The sequence below is a fragment of the Phoxinus phoxinus genome, assembly GCF_949152265.1.
Source record: "Phoxinus phoxinus genome assembly, chromosome: 5".
NCBI lineage: Eukaryota > Metazoa > Chordata > Actinopteri > Cypriniformes > Leuciscidae > Phoxinus > Phoxinus phoxinus.
Genome location: NC_136880.1, coordinates 19630553 through 19658130, shown reverse-complemented (window position 1 = coordinate 19658130; position 27578 = coordinate 19630553). Strand labels below are relative to the sequence as shown.

Genomic DNA, 27578 nt, shown 5'->3' with positions numbered 1-27578 from the left:
TCTGACGTAGGAAGGGGATCTTATTATAATATTACCGCCCCTTAATCTGCACGTTTCCACCCACGGTGCCGACATTTAGTTTTCGCAAGCGACAACAGAGTAACAGTTCTAACGCAATGGCAAAAGTTCGAGGAAAGCATGGAAACTGTTCTGTCGTTGCTGCACAGACGAGCACACAACACTATTTGACCAAAAAAATGTCACAGCTGTCTTATGAAGACCTCAGGGAACTGTGTCAACTTGTGTAAAAGTTAAAACATAATGGTACATGCAAGTCTATATGAATCAATGTAACTCCTCAACAACTACATAAATGTATCCACTAACCATTCAGAAACGTTCAGGTGCGTCTAAAAGTTGCAACCTCTTCCTGAGTCTCTGTAAGGCTGCACTCCGCTACTGGTTATTTCTGAGATTTTGGATGAGTGAGATTATTGGCTTGTTTTGTTTTGCTCATTTGCACTTAAAGGGACACACACCCAAAAAGGGGCACATTTGACAAACTATAATAAATGATCTGGGGGGTATTTTGAGCTGAAATTTCACAGACACATTTAGAGAACACCATAGATTTATATTAGATATTGTGATAAGGGGCATAACCTGTTACCTTTAAGTTAGTGGTTGTGACTCTTTTCTATAGGGACTCCATTTGTCAGTCTTCGAACTTAACGGTGAGCATGACTGACAGATAGGGAACGTCTTCGTAACTGATGTAAAGGGAACGGAGGGAACAATACGTTATGTCCTTCCTGCCACAACCCTGAACCAACCCACTGAATGAAAAACTTCTGAATGAGTGGATGCGTGTTGCAATCTTATTTACCTGTACGGGGGAGTGGCTTAGCATGCAAATTCCATTTTTCTACAGATCAGAGGTGATTGGAGCTCCCAAGTGAGACCCAACCACAGGTGTAGTTCATCACATTAACTATGAACGAGATCCTAACATTTCACAACACATTCAAATGCATTCATTTTGAACAGTTTATCTAATGTGTTATCATTTTTAAACCTAATAAATGGTTTGCTTGAAAAATTTTCTTGTGCTATCTTTAAAATAAATGACGCTTGGTTTGATATTTTGATATATAGACCTTCGAGAAAACATCAAAATGAGATCTCGCAAGAAATCTACTGCAGGGCATAATATGCCAGAGACTTGTTTGCTTGTAATTGAAATGTTATTGATTTTGGGATGACCTTTGCAGCAGCTGAGTGTTTTATTTTAGGCAGAAGACAAACACCAGTGCTTGCAGCAATATAAGCTTTCTGTCATCCGTCATTTATCTGTTAGCTCACCTAGAATTCGTTTATATCATTATAGTAACCATGAGAGATGTTCTAGATTTGTTTCTCGTATACCCTACAACCTGAATTAAAACAGTTTTGCTGCAACTGAGGAAGCAGCAGGCCTATTCATTGTCTGATTCCCTGAGATTCTCCAACAACACATTCCTAACCATGAGCAACCATTGAGAAGCTTTTCACATTGTGACCGGTCATCTCTACGGAGATCTCTTCATCATATCAAAGCCGACATGCTAAGACGTTCAAAAACAAACTCAAGTATGAAACTTTATATGGACAGTTTAAAAAAAAAAATCCTGTCATCACTTACTCACCCATCATGTCTTTCTTACAGCCATATGGTATTATTTTTTCATGGAACATAAAAGGAGCATTTTAAAGGATTTTCGTGAAGCTCATTTTTTATATATACAGACAGTGTAGAACACATATGTCCAAAAGACAAACCATGAAAGTATAGTCTCTACAAGTAGTATGACCCATGCACTATATTCCAAGTCTTCTGAAGCCATATGGTGAGTTTTCTGAGGAATAGAGCGAAATTACAGACATTATTCACAGATAACTTTCCCTTTAATGAGAATCACTCCCAATGGATCACTGAACCATGAGTTGATGAACTCGAGCACCGGAACAGAAACCAAATCACTTGCTTCCTTGACAAGAATTGGCTTTTTTTGGATGAATATCCCTTAAATACAAAGTAAGTGGAATGAATGATATTAGGTTAAAAAATAGCCGATGATGAATTACTGAATTAATAATAAAAAACAAATTGATTACTTGTACAACAATAATGGGCTATATTTATCTGTCCACAGGAGTGTTTACTTGTTTTTGAAGGATAAAAAGATAGCACCAAGATATTTAAGCTCCCATGTTGAGTTCTTTCATAATTCATCATAGTTTTTTCTCTCTCACAACATCGCTGTGCATGTGATTGTAAATCACTTGACGTACACTTTTCAGGAAGGAAAGTAAACAAATAAATGAGCAATATTTTTCAGCTGGTGGGAGGTGCTGATGATATTTCAGTGTAATGCACTGCAGAAAAAAAGCTAACACGATCCCACAATTATTTTATGAAATATAAATAGCATTGAAGAGAACACAAACATGGCGACATTTACTCGAACTAGTTCTGAACTGATTCTCTGGCTTATGCAAAGTCTGGGAGTGAGGGTTTTATAGCCCCTACATCAGATGATATATTTCAGTCAAGGACTCAAACTTGGGCAGAATAAGCTCCAAAAGTGGGCCAAACTTAATGCTGAAAAAACCTAGCCAGGAAAACAAGCCACGATCAGAGTAACCGTGAATTATTTCATGAAAAGTGACACAGAAGCAGACATGTTCATTAGTTTCAGCCTAAAGAAGCCATTAGAGAACCCATAAAAGCTGAAGGTGAAACTCTGAGCGAGAGACAAGGCGACGCACACATGTAGCGGCTCTCATTTGTTACACCGAATGGGCAAACTAGAAACAAAAAAAAGAGAAAACAGGAAATGATGGAGGACGAATGAAAGCTATTGTTACAGCACTCGCACGTAAAGCGGCACAGTTTCCTCATACATAGAGCTTCCACTTAACAGGCATCTTTATCACAGAGTATGGATTGATTCATATGAATGCAGAAATCATAGGCCAATCTTTGTCTCAACACCCGACAGGCATGTTTCACTTCATTTCCCCCGAGGTCATCAAGTGACATATTGTTATGTCATAATGGGATATCACTTTTCCACCAATTTATAAATGCTTTCGCTGTTAATAATCTTTCGGTTCTCCGTTCTGACAGAAAGCACTCCATTTTATTATAAAAACATCAGCGGGTGAAGATGCACGAGGCATCCGAAACAATATCTCCGACGCTCTCTTCTGACAACACCATATATTTAGCCTGCAATAACACGATCACCTTTTATCTTCCGTCGTGTCAAAATCTGACAGCAACAGCATTTGTGGAGGAAAGCACTTAGTGCCATCTGTGTGTGAAGGACACTTTACAACTGTGAAATAGACAGGATAGTTGATTGGCACATCAACACCAACAGATAAATGATGCATAAAAGAGACCATATTTAATAGACCCATTATAATCATCTCGATCAAGATGACAGGTCTGCAAAAAACAAAAAAAACAGTGTGTATATTAATATACACATAGCATTCAAAAGTTAAGGTTCAGTTGTTTGTTGTTGTTATTTTTAAAGAGGGTGCATTCAATTAATCACAAAGTGACAATAAAGACATTAATCATGTTTCATATAATTCAAATAAATGCTGTTCTTTTGAATTTTGGTCAAATAAATGCAGCCTTGGTGGTAAAAAAAACACATAAAAAATATGATATGAACTTTTATATAATATTTCTCACTACAATAAGAAATAAATAACAGCACTGTTGCAGAAGTGTTGCAGAACAGAACTGAATAAATCAGAGCACATTTATGATGTGGAGCAATATGAATCATGAAGCAATCTGCTACATTGCAGAAAGGAACTGACCAAATGTCTAAAAACAAGATGTACATCCTGTGGCAGCAGAAACAGCATCTAGTGAAGACAAGTTGTGATTTGTCTCATAGATGATGGAGGGAGGGAGAAAAATAGCTCCAATTGAGATGGTTGAGAATGAAAGCAACTAACGGAGTATTATTAGTGCTGTTTGCTAAGGCATGAGCTAGAGTTAGGGATATGCACAAAATCGCCAGTTTGTACATGTGATCATTAATGACACCTCAAATCCTGTTGACTAGAGGTGTACTTACTATTAGTCTCAAACAATCACACACGATTGTCATCTGGTGGATGAAAAAAATACAGCTATGATTCGCCATTAAAAATGTAAAACCTTTTTAGTTGCTTTATTTTACAATATTTACAGAGGAATAACACATATGTTTCATCTCACAGGCCTTCTTCAGCATGTTAGAGAAAAAAACATCACACAAAAGTACATTGACCGAGGGATCTGAGTCTATACTCTTTTGACTAGGGCCAATAAACAACATCTGGCAACCACCCAGAACATCCTATAGCTATCACTTACATTTTCTATTGGAAATGTAAAAAGCATGTTAAAAAAATATTATTAAGCTGAAATAGCAGTGAGAAGATATGGAAAGGGTGTGTGTGAATATCGGGTGTAACGCATTACAAGGATTTGGAGTTACGTAATCAAATGACCTTTTTCAAGGGTAACACTCGAAACACAAAAACAAATGAGTAATGGAAAATTAACATTCTAGTAACTACAATTAACTAACAAGAAACTCTGATTAACGAATTAGTAAGTAATAGCGCTCAGTTAAATGAGGTAGTTCACAATTAGCTAATTATTAACTATTATTTTGTCATACCTCCCATACTATATGTAGGTTCATAATTAAAGCTACAATATGTAAATTAAAAAAATCGCCGCTAGGGGTCGCTAACCTCTTACATTAACAAAGGTGCAGGTTGATGATGCATTAAGCGGAATTATGGAACTTGTCGTCAAGCTGATGGATCTAAAAATTATGGATGAGTGAATACATTGATGTTTTTATCATGACTGTGGTATGAAGCAGGGCATGATTGCTAATAAGAGACATTTATCAGCGCCACACGCGAGTCCCGTAGATATAAAGGAATGAGGATATTTAATTTTACCGAACTTTCCCGCAAGTGCTGAATTAATACTCACTCACACAGGTCAGTTTATTTGACGAATGAAACGTGTGAGGTAACGCAGCGCTGTTTCACTTGCTCTACACTATCACACTAAACTGCATTTGAGTGTGTTGAAAGTTATAATGTTATTATATGTGTTAGTTTGTTGGCTGTATGACACTAGCAGTAAGCTAGATCCACATTAGAATAACATACTGATCATATTCTAACATTTCATCATGTTGAGCATGATGACTAACATTTATTAGTTGTATGTACATTTGCTCACCTGTCTAATAAAACACATACAAGAGTGGCGTCTCTTTCAAGTCACAGTTTGTCACAGACGTGGAGCTCTCGGCATCTCGAAAACGCCACGCTGATATTGATCCTCGTTTTAGTTCTCCTTTTGTCCCAAAGTCTGCTTGCCATGGTCCATAAAGTTTGAACGAAACAACAACAGCGCGAGCGTGCCGCTAGCTGTAACGCAGTTGTCCACGTCTGTCGCCATGGTTTCTATGGCAGTACAAGCGGAAACCAGGGATAACGCGGATATTACGTCATTGACAGGCGACAAGTGAACAGGGATTCTGGGATGTCCCATTATTTAAAATTGAAATTTCTCTGAAATTAAAAATATTTGGGAACTTTTGGGATATTGTAAGTACACAAAAATCTTACGTATTGTAGCTTTAATGTGATTAATCATCATTGTCACCAACTAGTAATGACTCAAGTGTGACTACTTCCTTCAGAAGGAATTACTGATTATTTGGATCAGTATTCTAAAGTGAAAAGCATGATAACTCTCTAGTAATATCTTAACACGAAAGAAATGAGAAAAAGAAAGGAAATTAAAGATATTTAAGAGTTCTGCATTTTGTGACAGTATTTTCATGAAAATTAAGCACGCTTTCTTCAATGCCGAGAAATGCTGAGAAAACACTTATTTCATTTACTGTAATGCCCAAAACCCCAATGATATCAAATAATGTACTGTATACATCATAGTGTTAATTGTCTTTAAGTAATTCATTTTTTAAACTATTTTATATTACAGTATTTTATTTTACAATACAATATGTAGTACAAATCTATGAAATAGGTTTTGAATTTGTTTTAAGAATTTTTAATTAATTTTGAAAAAAATAAATAATAACAATAATTATACAGGGGAATGTCATGAAAATAAATATCACACCACCAAACAATTTAAAGATCATAATTTTCCCCCGTTTATTTTGGTGTTAAATGTGACCATGAATAAGATTCAGTATGACACAATAAAGAGAGACAGAGAGTACAGACATGTAATAGTCACACTGACATCTCAGACAGATATTAAAATCCATCACCTCTAGAAATATACCATGATGATGATAGAAAGAAAGAAATAGAGTGCAGACATCTAATATCACAGCAATTCTCACACAACCCTGTAGAAAAGCAAGCAAGGTTTAACATAAACCCACAACTTGGCGTTTAAAAGTGCTCTCATCTAAGCGCCTTTTCGGACCGCAAAAAGCACAAGTTATTAAGTAGACAACTTTAAATGAGATTCTCCGATAAAGTTTAAAAAAACGCCTGCGTGAATCTCAGAATATTAAACACGACTGCGCCTCCATGATCACAGAGCAAAGTTCTTCGTCATCGTATAGAGACCCTTATTAAAGTGATAATCGCCATCCGAAGACCTGCCAAAGCTGAGCTGTTCCCAACACACACGTGGCTGTTATTGCTCTGACAGACAGGCCCTCTATGAAGGGCAGGTGAAAACACACTCCCGTCTGTCAGAGCTGAGCCCGAACTGATTGCTCATAATTGTACTTCATGGGGGATGTTCTTTTTCATCTGGGCTCCGAACATCAAACGCAATTCCCAATTAATCCCGTCTATCAGACCCACTTTATCGCCGCCACCACTCCAAATATAGCCCCTCCTTTGAGCAGAATCAAAAGCTATTCTAAGACAGGCAATTCTTCCACTGCTTAAACCCTAATCATTGTGATCAGAGAGCCCTACTTAGGGCTGAAGTGCAAAAAGCAGCTTGAGAGGGTGAATAAGAACACACTCTATATATCTCCATTTCTTCGTGCGGCTTAATTTTATTAAGAAAAAAAAAAAAAAAACGTGTATAATATTCTAAAAATCGCACAAGACTTCAGTTAAAGTTGAGTAACACATGCATGGCAGCAGGTTGTGTTTGGAGAAGGTCAGATGAATGTGTTATTAATGAATAGCATGGAAGTAATCAAAGCACGACAGATGCAGTAGTTTGCCTTAATTGATTTGAATGATGAGAACTGCAGGTTTCCATGCTTTGCTTCTGGTGGCACAATAACTGCGCTCGGGGACAAAGAAGTGGAATAAAGAGTTGTGTTTACGCTGGCCATCTGTTGTGTGTGGGTTTCGACTGCCATCTGAGGTGTCCATTTATCTAACGTAATGGAAATATATGAGATTCTCTATAAAATATTCAGGCAGTGAAGAGACATAAATGGCACCCATGATATAACAAGAAAACATTGAAATTTATCTGAAAAAAATTAATTATTCATATCATATCAATAAAACCTGGAATTATATCAGGTTAAAAAGATTTAGTGGTCAATACATGTAATTTTACTGGGAAATACTAATTGTTGTTGTTGTTTTTGTAAATAAAAAGTATGAATTATTTTATTTATAATTTTCAACAAGACAATACAGTAAAATATTGTTCTAGTGTTGTAATTTTTTGGTTAATAAAAAATATTCCCCTTCTTTGAAAAGCAGTAAAAGGTCCCAGAAATCCCTGCGTGACAGATCACATATTATTTGATTGTATTATAAATAGTAAAGCTTCTTTGTATTGTTATCAGTTATGTAATTTTGGGCATTTTATTTGACATGTTATGTTGTTTAGTACAGAAGAACAGAGCACTGCTCACAGAAGGGTGTGTCTTCAAAGTTCAGGAAATAAAGTAATTAGCCATAACTGTAAAGTTCCAACACTGCAAGTTTTTAACATATTCAGCAGGATATTTTATAGTGTATAAAAGCTGAATACACGAAGTTCATTGATACACATCCTTTTTTTGCCATTTCTAATAATTATTTCTACAAATAACAGCCTGTACCCATACAGGCTTCTTCTAATACTATAGGCCTACGCTACCGGTCAAAAGTTTGTAATAATGATAATAATGGACTTAAAACATTGTTTTTTTTTTTTTAAAGAAGTCTCTTATGCTCTCCAAATAACTAGGCTACCCAACTAGTCTATAACGAATAGGATGTGTCTTTTGTTTTAAATGGCACGACAACAACTAAAACAATGTGATGCAATAAAATCTAATCAATGCTCAGTTAACCTCCCATTTAAAACGTGCACAGAACTATGCACCTATACCACTATGTCTAGCCTCTAGTCTTCCATACACACGAACCATCAGAGAGAGTCACTACTACCTGATCTTGTTGATACGCTTTTCCCGGCGCGCTGGATTCCGACGAAGTCATGCTGAAGACGCGGATATAAACACTGATGCAGGCGCTCTTCAGAGGGAATAAAAAGCGTTACTCTCACTGAAATACATTCAGTGTTGGAGAGAGAGAGAGAGAGAGAGAGAGAGAGAGAGAGAGAGAGAGAGAGAGAGAGAGAGAGAGAGAGAGAGAGAGAGAGAGAGAGAGAGAGAGAGAGAGAGAGAGAGAGAGAGAGAGAGAGAGAGAGAGAGAGAGAGAGAGAGAGAGAGAGAGAGACTCGCTGGAGCTGCATGCATATGTCTCGAGCTGAGCGCGCGCTAAACAGTCAAGTAGCGCGAGGCGTTGCGCAGCTGCAGAACTACAGCTTGAGGTTCTTGTTATGCAGTGGTTTTCATGTCCCAATCATATGTGTCTTAATGTAGTGGATAAAACATTAAACTAACAACTTTTAAGCATATGAAAAATAAATTAATAAATAATTCATATTAGTTTAATCGCAGTCTTTTATCACAGCCCTTGTGACAAAGAAGTACACTTTAGAATACCTTTTAAACGATTATAGAAACAATTTACTTGAATGCCAACTGAATTATGGTTTCTGACACTTTTGCAATTGCGTCATTTGCAATTTAATGAAAACGTGGGCTTATTATACTATTTAAAATGTATATTAAATGCAATTAGTTTTTTAACCACTTGCAGCCTACTTCTGTAGAGGCTGGGGTCTCTTTAAAAATATATATATATTTAAAATACAATACAAGTTCACAATAAATGCAATTTGGGGCACTTTTCACAAGGGAGTTGAGTGAACTTAAGAGTTTTTTTTGCTTTTAGTTTAAGTTTCAAAATGGCATGCTAATTTGGAAGTCAAAACGGTGGCTGCTGCCCAGACGATGTCCGTGTTATGACATCTTGTCTTCTATCGGCCATCCAGTGAGAACATGCACTGTCTAATAGCACTCAAATATGAAGGTATACGGTGGAAGTGTTCAAGGAGCAAATGAGCACATTAGAGACTCAATAAATTAACAGGGCTCTCACCAAGATTTCATCTGAATTATTAGAATTTTTTACTTTTAATCAAATAATCCAGTAGCAAACTAACACATTTGTCTTGCAATCAATACAGTTAGTGTCATGTAGTTTTTTTATTTGGTAGATTCAACAGTTACATTGTCGGTCACTACAAGTAATAGTCATTCAGTAACACTACTTTTAGAGTGAAAACAGGTGATAAAAATAGGTGATAACTAAATATCTTATTTTATGTTCCTCATACAGGTTTGGAATGATGTCAGGGTGAGTAAATGATGACAATTTTCATTTCTGGGTGAACTATCCTTTTAACCAATCTGCTTTGCAGCAGAACATGAGAATCTGTTCATTGCTTTAATATCAGTTGTTCAGTGTGGCCAGAGCGTGTGACGGGTCCACAGCGCCCCAGACGCTACACATGCACCCACTCCTCATTCAACAGTCTCTTTTACCAGCACTGAGCCCTAATTTAGCACATCTCCCATCCCCAGACGTGTCACACCGCACCTTCTCATTTTCTTTGTACAGAAGTCTGCGCCACCACCGTTTTATCACATTCATATGGAAATGTAAAAGGAGCAGGCTGAAATCTCCAGCATAATGAGTGACAGTGAGTTCAGGTCTAAATAAGTGGGGAGAGAGACACCACGACTGCTCTGTTCATCAGAAAACCGACTGACACCTCCGCACTGAACCAATGATGCACTTACGAAAAGAAAAAGAAAACTGTTTTGTCAGACAAATGGTAATGAGGGGAAATGTGAATGCTATTTTGTGTCTTTCCAATACTATTCATTGACATGATAGTTCACCCATAATAGACAATTCTGTTTTTAAGTATTATGTTCTACACAATGAAGACAATTTATACAGGTTGAAAACAACATAAGGGTGAGCAAAAGATGACAAAGTAAAAATATAAAAAGTCTGTAAGAAAAGGATTTTTTTAAAAACCAACATAAAACACCATTGTGTCCCAAGGAAAGTGATCCCGCATTCTTCAAAACTCATAAAACACACCTATACATAATTCACTGTGTGTCCAGGTGAAATGGACATGTGGCAGTAAAGCACAACTTTTATTTATCTTCACACAAATTATGATTATAGTGGCAGATTATTGATAAATATATTAATTTTTTGCACGGGTACTTGCACAATAGTATGTTATGACTATAGTGCATGATTTTGTAAACCTAATGCAATTTTAGGCATGAATCACATAACCAGCTCCATATGTTTGGTGTGATGGAACGGCTGCCTCCCCCTTATTACCATCCAAACCCCGTCACTTAAATCGCCGGGTTCCCGACTGCAGTGGGTGTGAGAGAGAGGGGCGCTGTAACAACCAGGACTGGCGGCACACCTGAATCGAAAGAAGCCTCGCCACTGCTGCTGTTAAACTCCACATTTTTGGCTTTAAAGTATGAATATGTAGCATTACTGTTATCTATAAGCTAGTGTGCTCCAAAACATTGACAAACTCACAATCTCTCACTTCCACCATATGGTTCAAAGATTTGATGACATCACTCTGCACTTCAGATTTCTGTCCAATCAAATGCTCTCTAGAATATAAAGAGTCCCGCCCCCTACACTAATAGAAGCTGTGGCTAAATCAGTCACTTGTTCACACATGCTGGCACATAGTGCTAGCCTGGCAGGCCAGACCTACATCAAGGTGTTAGGTCTGGCAACGCACCATTGGGATGGCTCAATCCGAGGGGCGGGATAAACGATTGTCTTTCAAATTCCCTCTGCACGAGGTGATTGGCCTGACCCAATTTAGGTTTTTCCAGCTCGAAAGTCAACGGAGAGTTGCTAGACTATACCCTGGCTGCAAAATACATTTTGCTGCCGCTAGGGTGCGTCTAGATTTCTAACATAGTGCACTATACGGGGGATAGGGAATGATTCAGACAGTGTAAATATGCTTTCCGTTGGGGCGAATTAAGTCTGGTTTCACGTTGGGGTCACGTGAACCACCATGTGCACACACATTCTGCTCCGGTCCAGAGACGCAACGGCACAGAGCGGATCATATGCGCGAGTCGGCGCAGACCAGAAAACATATCGGACCCATTCGAATTCTGCACAGAATGCTATATTTTGAAGCGATATGGAGGAGATTAGGAGGAGAAACGGTAAGAGATTAGGAGGAAACTGCGGCTTTACCGAGCTCAACGGTTTGGAAGCAGCCTTTTAAAACCACTAACCGGACATTTTATTACAGAAACTGCCACGATATAGGCTACAGCAACCAACATAATAAAACGTTACCAGATTCCATTCATCCATCAGGATAAAACAGTGTGCCCTTTTAGCACCACTCACTGGACATTTCACTTTGAAAGTGTAGCGAAATGTGCAAAAAGCAACACAATATCATGTTGCAGAAATGTCACCACAGGCAAGTTTTTCCAAATGAGCCTGGATTGTAATGTCCATATGACTTGTGCGTTATATGCATATACAGCCGTACAATAATTATATGTATTTATTCACAAATTTATTCACATTCTGTCCTAACTCTCATATAATTCATTCAAGCAATCGGCGTTGTCAATGTCTGAGTTGTCAAAGTATTCTGTTATCTTACTAACTAAAGGCTAACTAAAAAAAAAGACAATACACCATAAAGCGATTTTCTATCATTTCTAATCAGGCAAAGTGGTCTCAGGTTGAAGGTAACCCGAGTTTGAGTCCTGGTTTCTGGTCTTTTCCTAATAAAAGTGAAAGTTGTTCTGCTCTTGTGCAGTAATGGGCATTTCTGTATTTTAACTTAAAACAGACCTAATTTATACATTCAAAATCACTGAGAAGTGATTTGATCCCACAGTCAAGAGCACAACAAAAAGAAATGTGAATGAATCTGTTATAATTAAATTGCTGTAGTAATTAGTATACTATATTGGTTGCTTAATTGTTCCTTAATTCCCTTGAATAGAAACATACATCATTTCTTTTCTCGCCGTCTCACTTTCAAATGAATGTTGTCATGGCAACAAACACCAATTGCCATGCCGCTCGGCTAAGCGGAGCAGCGAGAAAGTGAACAATCATTTCCACAACCTACACCGTTTTGTCATTTAGTTATTTCACGTGCATGGGACAAAAGTCACAGTAATTAATTCATATTGCAGCTGGAAATGGATCAGGACTATACAAACATAAATTACATCATTCTGAGAGTTTTAAATGTCAAACAAGCTAAATTACTGTATAAACAGCACCAACGAAATCTTAAAGCTACAGCCGCTCTTGCAGGAGGAAAATGATTGAGTGAATATTCGTTTGAATATTGCAATGTACATAAAAGGACGCTGAAAGGAAGTAGGCCTGGTCTGATCTGTGCTCAGAAGACCCACAACCTGATCACCACAGATAAAAGTATCCAGCTAAACAACACATCTTTCAGTATCAGTGTAAAACGGTCCGCTAATGGATAGCTCGAGCGCTAATTTAAGCAGTATAAACAACATCTCAAGGCCACGAAGGCCAAGTGATGGCAGGCTGAGTGCTGGGACTGGCAAGGATTCATTTCCATGTCGTCAATCTCACATTGAGATGTTTCGCGAAGCAGGGAACACCATATTACAAGACATAAACAATGAAGAAAATGGCGCAATTATCTATTTTTTGATCTACTTCCAGCCTTTCTCGTGTCTCTAACGCTCGCAGCTAATGCACAGAGACGTTGCATTAGTCACACTCGGAGACTCTGCCATGAATAGATTTACCAGCATGTCGATTATCCAGCCCGCTTCTTGTGGCTATATGCGAGATGGAGGAAGCAGAAAGCTGTCCATTATCTTTTGCCTGTTCAGTGGTTGATTTCAAAAAGCAAAGAAAAGGGTGAAACAAGGACTCAATGGAGGACATGTTCATTCAAGTGCAGTAAATAACAACAGACTTCATATTAACAAAGCAGAGGCTAGCTGAAAGCGTACAGCATACTGAAAAGTAAATACCGTGTACTGGCTATAAGTAGCGAAGAGTATGAGTTAAGCAACAATAACGGTCCGCCCTATCTATTTTGCCAACGTTTGATAATGTTTAATCAAAATGTCATACTGTAACTCGATCTTTCAGTGAAAAGGACAGGATTCTCTCTGCTGACGTAAACAGAAATTGACTGCAAGCTCGCATTTGTTTTTGAGTGCAAAGGCCACCTCTCAGAATCCAATCACCAACCAATGGACAGAACAAAGTCCCTGGCGTACATTTTGTTCTCGGATCTACGTCTCGATAGGGAATAAAAGATACTCTGTTTTCACATCACTTTGTCTAAGCTGTGCTAGTAAAAACTGGCAAATATCAAAATTGTGGCTGATATTAATTCTTCACATTAGAAATGCCATTATACATACTGTATATACATACTGGAAATTGGAGGCTCCTATATTTTTCAAATCAATATTCTTATAATTATAATATTTAAATCTCACATAGTGACTGCAGTATTCAATATCCCTTTTTTGTTTAGTTCACAAGTGGAACCTCTACTACTGCATTTTCCTGCATTTCTAAATAAATGTATTGTGTATTATTTATCGTTGGCAGAAAAACATCTCAGACCTTCATCCAAAGTAAAAACCAAACACAATTCTGGCATCACACCAGGAACAATGTGCTATTTTGCAAAACACAACTGCAAAACCGAAGAGGAACGAAGACAATAGCGTATACAGAACTCATCTAGGAAAACCTCATTTATTGGTGCCAAATCATGAATTGTAGCAATGTAGAGAGCTGAACTTTGACCCTCAGCTCTCTCTGAGTACAGTCGAAACGCCTGCATGCTGATGGCGCCAACACCCCTGTTCCTGAGAGGAAATTGTAGAAAGGGAGCTGCTGGCTCGAGAGAGGGACTTCACATGCTTTTCTAATCGTACAAATCACAGGCTTCTGTTGTAAACTGCCAAACCATTTTATACTTGAAATATTGTTATGGCCAAAGTGTTTTACAGAAATTCCACATAGTTTTCTAGGAATTACTGAATAGTGTTAACCTTCTAAAAAGAATGTAAAAAAAATTAGAGAGTTGTATTACGAACCATTAACACTATGAATTGTGTATCGTATTTGACAGGCACATTTTAATGTCCTTTTAACTGCTGAAAAACATATTGTACACAATCTACTTCTAGTATAGGGTGCCTGCACTTCCTGCACTGCTTTTGGGGTATTTCTAATTTTGTTTTTGTATTTCTAATATTTCTAAAATAATATTTTTTATAGTCCCCCTGTAGTCAATAATTTTATCCCTAAAAACTCATCATTGATCACCAAAATTACATATTTAAAAGTTTTTTCATTGAAGCTTAAACTAGCTTGAATGTAACTCTACACCCTTGTCTCATTTAGTATATACGCGGTTCTATGAATATGCAAATTAGCCCCGCCTCCACTCACTCACTCACACCAGCTCATAGATCCACTCATTGACGATCACACATTGACCAGGGATGCGTTTCCCAAAGCCAACTATGGTCGTAAGTTCTGTAGTTACCTATAGAGTTCAATGGAAATTGCGATCATAGTTTTGTGACGCCAGAAACCCCTGCGATTTCAACCCGTGTTTTTGAGACTGTCTATGGCTCATTGCAGTTTTAAGGAGAAAATACTCTGCAATGGTGCTGACTTATCTTAAAGCATATTAAAAACTCCACATAGATGTATAAACAACATTAAAAGCTTGACTTTAAAGGATTTAAAAAAATATATACATACACATAGGTACTCTGAGAGCAAACCATACAATGGCAGTCTAACGTTTGCATACATTACTTCACAGCATCTGCGAATTGTTAATAATTTGAACAAAATAAAAGCGGTCATAACAAATTGCATGTTTATTTAATTAATGAATTAATGAATTAATTAATTTTACTTAGTACATCTATTTCACAAGTCTACAAGACAAGATAATAGCAGATTTTTTTTAAACAAACTCATTCAAATTATATTAAAAACACACTATATCCAGCTTTTTTTTGTCTTGTGGACTATATGTAAACATTTGTTAAGTGAAATAGCCTATAAGCCAGTAGTAAATAAAAAACATGCATTTTAGAATGCCTCTTATTTTGTTACAATTATTTAGCAGATTCTGCTGGGTTTATGTAAACTTATGACTGAAATGATATCATAGCTAAACTATGACCAAACTCCTCACAAACACTTCCCCTGTATAGTGCTGCCCCCCTGTGACCTTTAGCAGATTTTACTACATGGCCAATGCTGTGTAAATGCACTCCAAATCCAACATTGATTAGCAATTTTAACATCTATTCTACAGTTCCCTGAGAAACATATTTTATACTTACACTGAGATTCCAAACAACCAAATTCCATTCTGGAAACTCCTGAACTAGGCAGCCAGGCCAAATTGCTTCAATCAAAGAAACGATTAGCCTATGCAAATCAGGTGCTTCATTGCTTAGCTGGAATAGATCATTACCACAGCAGGCGTTCTCTTAAGTCCAACTGTCCTTTTGAATCATCAGACAATTATGAAACTGTTTATCCAGCAAACTCAATTAAACTATCAAATGGAGAATCGCTTAATAGTTCGCCTGGAGAGTTGGTGATGAGATCACTCATTAATGGCACATGCAAATGAATGCAGGGCAGTCACTGGTCCAAAGGTTGATACATTTATATAGTGTGTTTTTTTTTTAAGCGAGAGAACATTATGTAAATAATTGTCTTCTTAACGGCTTCTCCAGTAAGTAAAAAATTTCTCAATGATGAACATTTCCTTAAAGGGATACTTCACCTCTGGAAAGATGAATGTGTATTTAAAATGGGTCATTTATGTAGTAGAAATGTGAAATTATTTTTGAATTTGGAGCCTTCTAGACTGAGAAAAGCCAGAAAATATATTTGTGGCTCATGTGGATGAAAGACAACAACTCCCAGAATGCACTTACTTCGCTGCCCTACGAGGCCACTCCCAAGCCAAGGCTATGGAGCGCAGTTAAAGGTAGGGTAGGTCAGAATTGTCTAAAAAAACTTTTATTCAAATTTGTTTAAACTGTCTTTATATACCAATACATAATTAAAATGCAAGTACTCTGAAATAGAGAGTATAAAAAACTGAGCGACTCTGTATTTAATCTTCAACAAACACAGCTCATTAATTCCATTCACTCCCTAAAAACGGGTGCGCGACTGCGCGCACGTGGGCAGAGCCAGTAATAGCGGTGGTAGTCATGGCGACGGAGAGTGACAGTCGCGCAAGCCAATCACTTGTTTCGTCCCGGTAGGAATTAATGAGCTGTGTTTTTTGAAGATTAAATACACTATAGTCACTCAATTTTTATACTCTCTTTTTCAAAGTACTTACATTTTAATTATGTATTGGTATATAAAGACAGTTTAAGCCAATTTGAAATTTAGACAATTCTTACCTACCCAACCTTTAAGAGCGCAGTTAAACAACAAGGCTAGGCTACTAGTGAGTCTCCGTGACAAGTCTGCCCGGGATTTCGAGATTGCCAAAAATGTCCGGGATTCGGCTTTTGCGTTCTACAGTCACCTTTCATTATGTTTACTGTGGCGAGCAGGACGAGACTGAGGGCCGCGGGAGAATGACGCGAGGCCGGTATTACTGATGAGCGGCACCTGTGAGACACACCGGTCTCGTATCTCTCACGGAGGAGTGGGAATTTTCTTACCAATGGTAAAACGCACATCAACCGATCACTTGTTTAGCGTTCATGTAAACACTACTGTACATTCACCAATCAGAATGAATTCAGTTAGATTGAAACAAAAGGTGTGCATGTAAACAATGAATGGCGACTGCAGAAAGCAAAAGCCGAATCCTGGACATTTTGGACGATCTCGACAGCCGGACATGTCCGGGAAAAAGAAGATGGTAACCCCTACTACTCAGCTTTCTCCACAGAACAAGAGCCTGTTAGCTTAGCTTCCAAATAAAAGATGGCTGACACTATTTGTACATTCTGTGAGTGAGATCCCTCCCTCTATGGGCGGGTTGAAAAAATGCTTCTACTGGCTGTAGTTTTAGTCTCTGGCTAAAAAAGCATCCGATGACGCAAAATGTAAATTTTTGTGTCATCGGAGGATTTTTTTACAGACAAAAAATACACAAATCTCTTGTCTCAGGGGGATATGAGGGAGGGAAGCATGGTAATTTGAAAATACTACAGGTTTTCTACTGATACAAAGCTTAATGCTAAATCCTGAAGTATCCCTGCCCAGGTGTTGCCCAGAGTCACATGTGACATTTTCATGACATCTATAAAACACAGGGGGATCACACTTCTCAGCTTCCCTGAGAAAGTCTATGCCAGGGTACTGGAGAGGAGAATTCGGCCGATAGTAGAACCTCGGATTCAGGAGGAACAGTGCGGTTTTCGTCCCGGCCGTGGGGTGCTGGAGGGTTCATGGGAGTTTGCCCAACCAATCCACATGTGCCTTGTGAATTTTGAGAAGGCATTCGACTGTGTCCCTCGCGACGTCCTGTGGGGGGTGCTCTGGGAGTATGGGGTCTGGGGCCATTTGCTAAGGGCTGTCCGATCCCTGAACGACCGGAGCAGGAGCTTGGTTCACATTGCCGGCAGTAAGTCAGACTTGTTCCCGGTGCATGTTGGACTCCGGCAGGGCTACCCTTTGTCAACGGTTTTAGGGTCAAAAGAAGTTTGAAGCCTCAACTGTAACAAGATAAAACTGAAAAATTTGGAGGCTGCTTATTGGATCAATAAAGGTAAGCATCTACACTACACATATACAAATATTGTACTATTACACAGGTAAAACTTGGTTACAAATTAATAGTTACCAAACTCCTAGTGTGAATTTTACATCACAATTCAAGAAATACCTTATTAATGTCTGGTGCAACCCCACCCTGGAGAACAAACACAATCAATATTCATTGCTGAGTTCATTCCCATTCCCAAAGAGACAGACATCTCTCACTTTATATGCTAAAGTATTCAACTTGATTCAGTCAAGGGGGACTCTGGACACTCCTAATTATTCCTACACTGGCGATGACACTGAGCCACTACTGAAAGTCCTCAGGGTAACTGAAAGTCCTGAAAGGCATATCCGATGGGAAGGGGGAAGTCTGTTAGCTAATGGCAAGACATAAGTTTTACAACACTCTAGTTCAAATAAGCATAAACCTAAAGGTCCCAATATACAGTACTGTTTGTAAAGTTCTTCTTCATTCTTCACTCAGGGGTAAACAGAAGTTAAAAAACCTGTGTTAAGATGAGTAAATATGTGCTGCTTGCTATTCTCTCAATAACACAACAAACACACAACAATGACAGAGGGGAAAAAAAGCATGTTAAGCAGGCATCTCATCATCGGGACGCGCATGTGTTACCACCTCTGCTATTCAAGTCACGTTTATCAGCTTCACAGTATCAGTGTTGCAAAGTCCTTCAATTTAAAGAATCTCCAATGTGTTCATGTTTCTACTTGTGTTTGACCATGACCAACAGAGTGAAGAAATGAACCAAATGAACAAAGAAGACATGTGACTGTCATGGACCAATGGCAGATGAATGGAGATTAACAGACACAAAGTTTGCACTGACAAAGCTGGTTTGAAACACTGAAAAAAACTTTGTTTTGACAGATTTTGTTCTAAATTTTCATTTTCCTTGAAGTATGCCAGGGCTTTAAACTAACAAAATATCTGTTCTACAGGCCGTAATTTAATTCTCAAACCAGTCTCAATGGAATGCTAATTCAACAGTGTCCTAAAGCCAGGGCAACAACCAACGCACTGATGGCAACCATAAAAACCTCTGGCTGTTCTCCAGCTGGCGGGCACCAGTCATGACCTTCCCAGAATTCCCCCAAAGAGATCTGATGGTGGGCCACCTGCTGTTCCAATCGACTGCAAATGAACCAATCATAATGGCCCCACAGCTCATATTAAGCCTGAATAAACAGGCAGGTTCAGTCCTTACAACTCACAGACTCGTTCTCATGTGTTTGGCTAACAGGATAGACAAGCCATTATAGATTTGGGCTGACTATTTAAAATATAATTTAACTGGAAGAAATAAATGTTTATATTGTTCCCAGGGAGTGTTGGTTTGCCCTATTTTTTCTTTGACACACACACACACACATACACATACACACACACACACACACTCACACTCACACTCACACTCACACTCACACTCACACTCACACTCACACCGTGTTCATTCTCATGGCATTACCTTAGGCCTTTGTCTTGCCCCCTCCCACAATCTGGAAATACATAAAGGCGATCGTGTATCCCAGATTATTCCAGAGCTCTTGGCTGTTCCCAAGAGAGGCTTACTGTATGCTAACTTGTTTAGATAGAAAAGCTGACCAGAGATTGGCAAATGGATTGCTTTTAGAGAGAAGAGCGAAACTAAAATCCCAGAGTGGCAGTGATTTGTTGTGTTTCTACAGCACAATGCAGGCTCACTAGTGCATTACCTGCAAACAGACATTAATTAGTGGTGTTTGCTATTCTTACTGTCTGACTGCCTTCTGTTTACCTGATCAGAATATTTATTTGATGTGTTATTCAAAATGTAATAATACATAGGCAGGTGATTTAGAATATAGACATTAAAATAACAGAAAATTATCTTCAATTGGTATATTCTTACTGGTCACAAACATCTTTCTGCAAAAGTTAATTTGCAGTGATAGCCCATTATTTTCAACTGGAATGTAGGTTGAGTCATAACTCTATACTCAAGATGGATGTTCTTGTCATACAGTATAATCTACAGTATATGCTGATCCATTGTATATTATGGCCTTTGTTATAAACCCGTCACATTTGCGATAGGCTCAGCTTGTATTCCTGTCATATTTTCAAAGAATTCTGTTGTCACTGTTTTTCGACGATGAAAGAACGTCTTGGAATGAAATGAGAGTGAGTAATTGATGAAAAAAAAAATATTTTGGGCTGACCTATTCCATTAAGAAGTGTCGGTCCTACACTTTTAAGGGGCCCTAAGACTTTGTGAAGGGGCCTCTGTCTAAATGACCCCCCGCCCTCCACTTGTTTTTTCAGAGCAGTTTCACTGTGTCAACAACAACATAAGTTGAATTTCAATAAACATTAGTATTAATGACAATGGTAATAATATGCCACCAAATAATAATATGCCACCACCCAGCAAACGATAGCCGTCATTCACCGTCTAGGCTAGCTATCGCCCAGAAATAGTCCGGCTATGAGTAACCCGCTTCTACCCAAAATAACCTTGAATTTGGGACCATGTCTAGCCTGGGAAAATCCTGACGAACTTCCAGCAAATTTGAGATTTGCTCTGCTAGTCAGTCTGGCCAAGAGCCCATTCAAGCCTATTTCCAATTTTTCCAAATCGAGGCACCAATCACAAACGTTGAGGAGGGCTTTACACGGCGATGATCGCTCTGATTGGTTTTAGGTCTATCCAATTGCGCCCATAAACTTCCCAACCACCATCTCTACAGACGTGCCAAAAAGTTCTGAGAGTGAGACCTTTCTTTCTCTCTGATGTCCACCATGTTCAACCACAGATGCCTCGCCATAACCACCATCGAGCGACTGATAGCAGTGGCTGTTTGTTTAGTGGCCCAGAGAGCTAGGTCTGTTCTACCTCCATGATGTGCAAAGCTCCACTGACCTGAACAGCTGCCGCAAACACCTTGCCATTCAAGCGTGAGGTGGTCTGAAGCGGCTTGGATGGCAGGGCAGGAGCCTTCAAAGATGATGACTCACCTTGCGAGATATAGCTCGCAAGCGTCTCTTCAACAGGGGGCTTCCTCACATATCCACGCTCACTTAATCCTTCAATATTCACATAGTTTGAATGTTGAAAAGGATGAATGTGAGCTGAATATGGTTCCTTCCATGACTTCGTGAGGTCGGGAAGGGACGGAAGGCTCATGGGGGAAAGGCGATTATGTCCTCGTCTAGCCTGCCACATGCGCGACTTCCAGTTTCCAATACAATGTGGTTGTGGAGCTGCATGATGTCCAACAGTTCCCCGTATGCGGGGCCGGCAGGCTGAAAGTACACATTCGGCCTCTTCAACCACATCGGCCTCCTTCTGGCTGGATGATGCCAACAGCATGCTATCTGCTGGATTAGATGACGCTAAAGAAAGCACATCCTGATCCAGCAAATCGCTCGAGCCCGCAACAGGAACTAGAAAGAGCTACACCTCTCTCGAACTCCTTAGCCAGCACAACCTGCAATCCCCACAACTTTAGCCTCCTCGGCGAGTCGTGCGGCGCAGACAGCTATCCTACATCCCTCAAGAATAAGGACAGGCATGAACAGAGCTTTTGCATTGTGAACCTCACAATGGGCGCATTCAGACAGAGCCCTTGAGCACTGAACGCAAGTACTCCTTAACCAAGCATTGAATTCACAGGTCATTTGTGTCCTCCGGTGTCAGAAACCTGGGACACGGAGGCACACACTTCCTGAAACGCTTGCTCAGATTCTACACTATAGATTCGCCTTCACTACGTGCTAGCTAAACAAACAACTCCTGAAGACAAAAAAAAAAAAGAATTTTAATACTTCAAATAAATAAAAATGCTGAATGAAAAATGACTGAGCAGTCAGTCGAACTAAAATGAGTTGTACATAAAGCATTTTGATGACCTGGACCATTTCTATAGTCAAAACTTCATTTTCATTTTGAATAGAGAAAGTAGTTCATTTTTAAAAGGATTCATTTTGTGGACTGTTTTGCACTTCTAAACTGAACGCACAGCCTGGATTCACAGTATCTAAAACAGAATTGATATTTTCTCTTGACTCTTCAGATGATTCAGCACTCATTACAAGTTCATTAACTCAACGGCTGTTATAGTGCAATTTCACAGATTTATGGGGCGCCTGAATTTTATTTCCACTAATCAATTTCCATCTTAATGGCAGTAAAACTGGAGTAAAACCTTTAGAAATAAAAAGTTATTAATAGCCAGTAACCATGGTTATCCCCCACAAAGCATGCACAACAACATCAATAAAAGAGAAATTATCGACAGTGGGATTGCAAATGTGAATAGGGTCTGCACAGGATGGCGAAATCTCATCGATAAAGCTTTACCAAAAATCCATGAATAAGATGAAACCCAATGAGAAGGAGAGTAAAAAGAGAAGATAACATGAAGAGACTGCCAAGCACAAAACATAACACATTTACAAGGTCATGATTTGGTGAATGCTACTGTATATCGTTTAATATGTGAAAGAGTAAATCTTTATATATTTCTGAATTACTAGATTTTAACACCCTCCACAACTTTGAGTATACTGTAAATAAAATGGGCCTAAGAAAACCATTATAATTGGTATATGGTATAATTACATCAGTAAATACTTCATTAACTATTTTGGTTAACAGAAACTGTTGTTTAACCACTAAAGTTCATAAGTTGGACCAATGGACCAGTTTGGTTATTTACCAAGGTCCATTGGTTTTTAGTGCAGTATGTTGGGAAATCAGACATACTGTATAAAACACATTTACAAAGATACAAAGTTCTGTCATGAAACTCAAGATGATTGGCCCTTAAAAGGGTAGTTGACCCTAAAATTAATGTTAAGTCATAAATTGCTCACCCTGGTGTTATAATGCTGTATGCCCTTCTTTCTTTTATGGATCTCAAAAGGAGAATAAAAAAAAATTGACATTATAATCCAACTATCAACAAATGTTCTACGCTCACATTATAATGGCAGTGAATAGCGACCAGCATCATGCTTTTTAAAAAAGACTCACAAGTATTGATCCCATGCAACACGTGTTATATATTCCAAGTGTTCTGGAGGTATCCGAAATTGAATTTAACCTATTATTTAAAAGAAAATACTGACCTTGGCCGTTGCAAGAGCATGGCTATTCGACGTTGTGCTCATTCATGTGAATTATTAGCTATTAGCGCCGCAGTTCACTTCGTCTCACCCAGAAAAAGCACACAAGTTGCAGATAAGTAAGACCTACAGATCAACAGGCGACTTCTTAACAGTACAGAAGGAGGAATTGTTAATTAGCATTAATTAATATAAATGAGTGTGTATACGAGGACGTTAATTGTGAAAGATTGATTGACAGGCTGGTTTATGGTGACACAATGCACAAAACGATACAACAAAGCAGTCCACAGTTTCAAGAAGCAATTTTATGATGTGGTAGAATGTCCCAAAAGTGGCCTACACATTGAAGAAAAAGTACACATATTTTTAGGGCAAAGAATACTAGGCGAATTGTGACGCTGATTCATGCAAGAACGCCGATACATTTAGGGATTAAACAACTGACCGACTAAATTCGAAATAGCATATTACCATAATATTTTTATACAGCAGAAATATTAAGAGTATATGCTATTCTGAAATTAACCACTGTCATTTGAGTGAGTCATTGAATGATTCATTTAACCATTTCATTGCCAAATGCCCACCAAAATGCCAAATCATTCAGCAGCAAACACACAAGTGCTGCAGTTCTTCTGTGTGTTTGTTTGGAACTATTTTTGTCAGTGAAAAAACAAAGTAACTGACAATATTTTGTCTAAAGTGCAAGTTACTCAATATTAACATATTGAACTGTTGTATAAAAGCAATATCAGACAGTTATGATGTCCCTTCGTACTCCAATAACTTCAGAAACACCACAAGCTGTAATTGCCAGTCCTAACATGTTTAGAACCACAGCAACAGATTTTTTATATTTTAATAAATAATAAGGACATTTTCAATGCGTCATGGCATGAATAGCTAATTTTCTTATCAAAGAAATACACATCTTGTACATTTGTGCTTCAAATGCATTTTGCAGTGATTCATCTCAGAGCTGGCCAGTTGGTTCAAGGCTTAGAATTATTTTTCTTTTCTTTTTTTTCTTCAATCTATTTTTATGTCTGTATGTATGTATATATTTATTATTTTTCTAAGAATAAAAAAAATCTCTGCTGAGACAATTATACTGTGAAAAATCGTTGTCATTGAACCCTATAGTAAATGGTTAATATGCTAATTATTGCAAAGCTCAGAATTTCTCCGCATATAATCGTCCTCAAAGGACTCTCGGGATTTGGCTACTTAAAATAAGAATCATTTAAAATCACAAAAGCATGTATAAATGGCAAAGACAAAAAAAATACCTACATAAACCCAACAAGACATGACTCACTATCCAGAAGATGTGCATGCAATCACAGTTAATGACATTAGCTAAACATTACTTTGAGTTTCATGGCCTTATATAATTACCACTAATCGCTCACATTTAAAAAAACCTGTGAGGACCATTTTGTACGACACTGAACGATTTTAGCCACATTAATCATGCCTGAATAACTAAGCAGATGAATAGCAAACAATGCCTTAGAAAATGAAATACTTTTCAAGTCCCCATGATCCTTTAATGACATACAAGAGCATTAAACAGACCAAATGAAATTTTTGAAAATGTCAATTGTTTTAAGAGATAGTATGTAGATTTTTAATTCAGGTAAAACCAAATTGCCCCTGCTTTGTTCAATAGCTTTTTTCATACACGGTGTTACTCTCATTGTAAACAATAAGACAAAAACAATTGTCTTTACAATCTTCGCAAACCCATAACTGAACACTGGGTGTGCAAGTATCTACAGTAAATGCAGATTTTCCATCAAAAACAAAGAGGTTCAATATGTCAAAGCACAAAGCAGCATGACAATGATACTGCAGTAGATGGAATGTTAAAAAGTGTGATACAAAACTTTCTGGTAAAAGTACCAAAACTTCTTTGAAAAATTGTTTGAAAGTGCGAATCCTTCTTTAGGGTTTGGACGAGTTCACCGACTGAATGACTAGATTTTATTCAGTCTGTGGAAGTCAATGACCTGCTGACCGAAGCATCCACTCCAGACGGCTGGAAGTGACACTTTCTCCGGAGGGATTCACACACACACACACACACACACACACACACACACACACACACACACAGAGAGCTAGATGTGGTTTTGCCACAGTCTGAGGAAAGACTCCCAGCAGAATGCTGTCCTCTCCTTACCTTATTCTCCCAACATGTCTTTGTATTCCTCAAAACCTCTCTCACCATTCGACCACATTTTTACCAGATGTATTATTTTCTGGTGCGGACTAAAAGTCTAAAACAGACCACTACTGAAAATGCATTTGTTTATACTGTATTTTGACAATAACAATTCAATGATGACATTTCTGTTTTGATTTCAGTCATTTTATAGCCTGGGTTTCCCCAGACTGCCTTTGCGCGGCGCGTTTTTATTTTCGCTGAAAGGCAGTCTGGAAACCATGGACCTGATTTTCGCCTCGTTTAGGGAACCAATCACAGAACGGGGAGGGAGCAGCAAGAAGACGATGACGACATCTTTGCGACACAACTAAGCAGTTTGTTTATATCTATGGAGTCAACATGGCAGCAGACGCGAAGCTACCTTTTGATGCAGCCTTAGATATTGTTCTAAGTAGTTTAGATCGCAATTTTATTTAGAAAAAAGAGCAGCGTTTGGCGTTAAACCATTTCTCTACATACGTCATCTGGTATAATGGAAACGATTGGCTATGAGCTACGTACAGGCACATTTGATAGACATTCTTAGCACCCAATAAACGGCGCCGGGCATTCGTAAACCACGCCTCAAATACGAGAAAATTAACATGTGGTTCCCAGACCCAAGTCTCAACGAGAATTGGGTCTGGCGTTAGCCAGGCTAGTCATTTTATACAGTACTTAAAAAAAAAAAAAGTGTTTTTTAAACATTCAAGCATGCAAACCTATTCTAATAGACCCCAAAAACAAAACCAAGACTTGGTAAAAGGGCATAGACCTAGCCTGGGAAAACCCAGACCACTTCCGGCAAATTTAGATTTGCTCTGCAAGTGGGTCTGGCAAAGAGCCCATTGAAACCCATTTCCAATCCGTCGAAATCGCGGCACCAATCAGAAACGTTGGGGCGGGCTTTACACGATGACGACAGAGCAGAGACGGTGACGCAGATTTTGTACATTACAGACATGGATGCCGCCGTGGAACATCACAACATCACTCGTTCGAATCAGCTATCGTGTCTGTTTCAAGCGATTTAAAATTGTCATTTTCGTTAACACAAACAGAGAATTGCTGAGAGTCTCGAGATGTTTCTCCGTCGCTCTGCATACGTCATGTCATTCATCGCTCTGATTGGTTTTAGATCTATCCGACGTCCGTTGGTGACGCCCCTGTGGAAATGAATTGTCTATGGAGCTTTGCCAGACCCTAACTCAGTTACAACTGAGAGTGGTCTGGGTTTTCCCAGGCTAGCATAGCTTTAAGGCTTAATTTACTGCATCTAGTTACCCCATCAAGTATCCCATTAATGCCAAAATCCATATATGCCAAAGAATAATAGATAATAATGTTTTAGCTGACTGCAACAAATCTATAAAGATGTCTAAGATGTCTATTGGTTTAAATAAACATTACATTGGTCCTTAAAGCACTGGCAGAAGGAGCTGTGCACTTTCTATATAAAACAGTAGAGAACAGGAAAGCAGTTTTAAAACGAAACTAAACCACAACTCACTCAAAAGCTGGACAAAACTGCTGCTCAAAATGGATACAGGTATGTAGGTACATAAAGGTTATTATATATTGACCAACATGCATTTTCAGAGGTAAAATGACTGACAATGCATGTCAAGTTTTCTGTTAAGTAGTTTGTGCATTAAGGGAAAGCACTGGCCTCTCAGCCGTCTACAGTAAGTGTGTTGCTGAAGCCCATTACTCGGAGTGGCTAAAAGCTAAATGGATCCTCTGATGCATTAAAATTGTTGACTCGCTGATACTTACAATACAGTACATGTAATTCATTGTGTTGATGCGTGTAATGTTACATTACAACACCATGACATGGTGATGTATTAATCTTGACTATAACTGCATGAGCTTTTCCATTATGTTTAGGCATGCAATGGTGGTTTTTATGCAATGCAACATACATTAATGGCATTAAGCGCCATATTGCCACAGGAATCATAATACAGTTCCTTCATTTAAACTGATTAATAAGCAATAAAGTTTAGAATTGGTAAGTTTTGATCAAACTTAAGT

General features: G+C 38.4%; 1 protein-coding gene across 4 annotated transcripts in view; it reads right to left on the bottom strand.

The window, feature by feature from the left end:
* The window catches only part of dpp6b (dipeptidyl-peptidase 6b), a 162884-nt gene that overhangs the window by 64546 nt on the left and 70760 nt on the right, over positions 1–27578 (bottom strand). The window contains exon 1 of one of the 4 annotated variants that reach the window (XM_079614224.1): positions 8416–8544. The exons of the other annotated variants lie outside the window; for them this stretch is intronic. Within the exon in view, the coding sequence (XP_079470350.1) occupies positions 8416–8466 (51 nt within the window). The 5' untranslated portion in view covers positions 8467–8544. Of the gene's footprint in view, positions 1–8415; positions 8545–27578 lie in introns of those variants that run through there. 4 annotated transcript variants of the gene reach the window in all.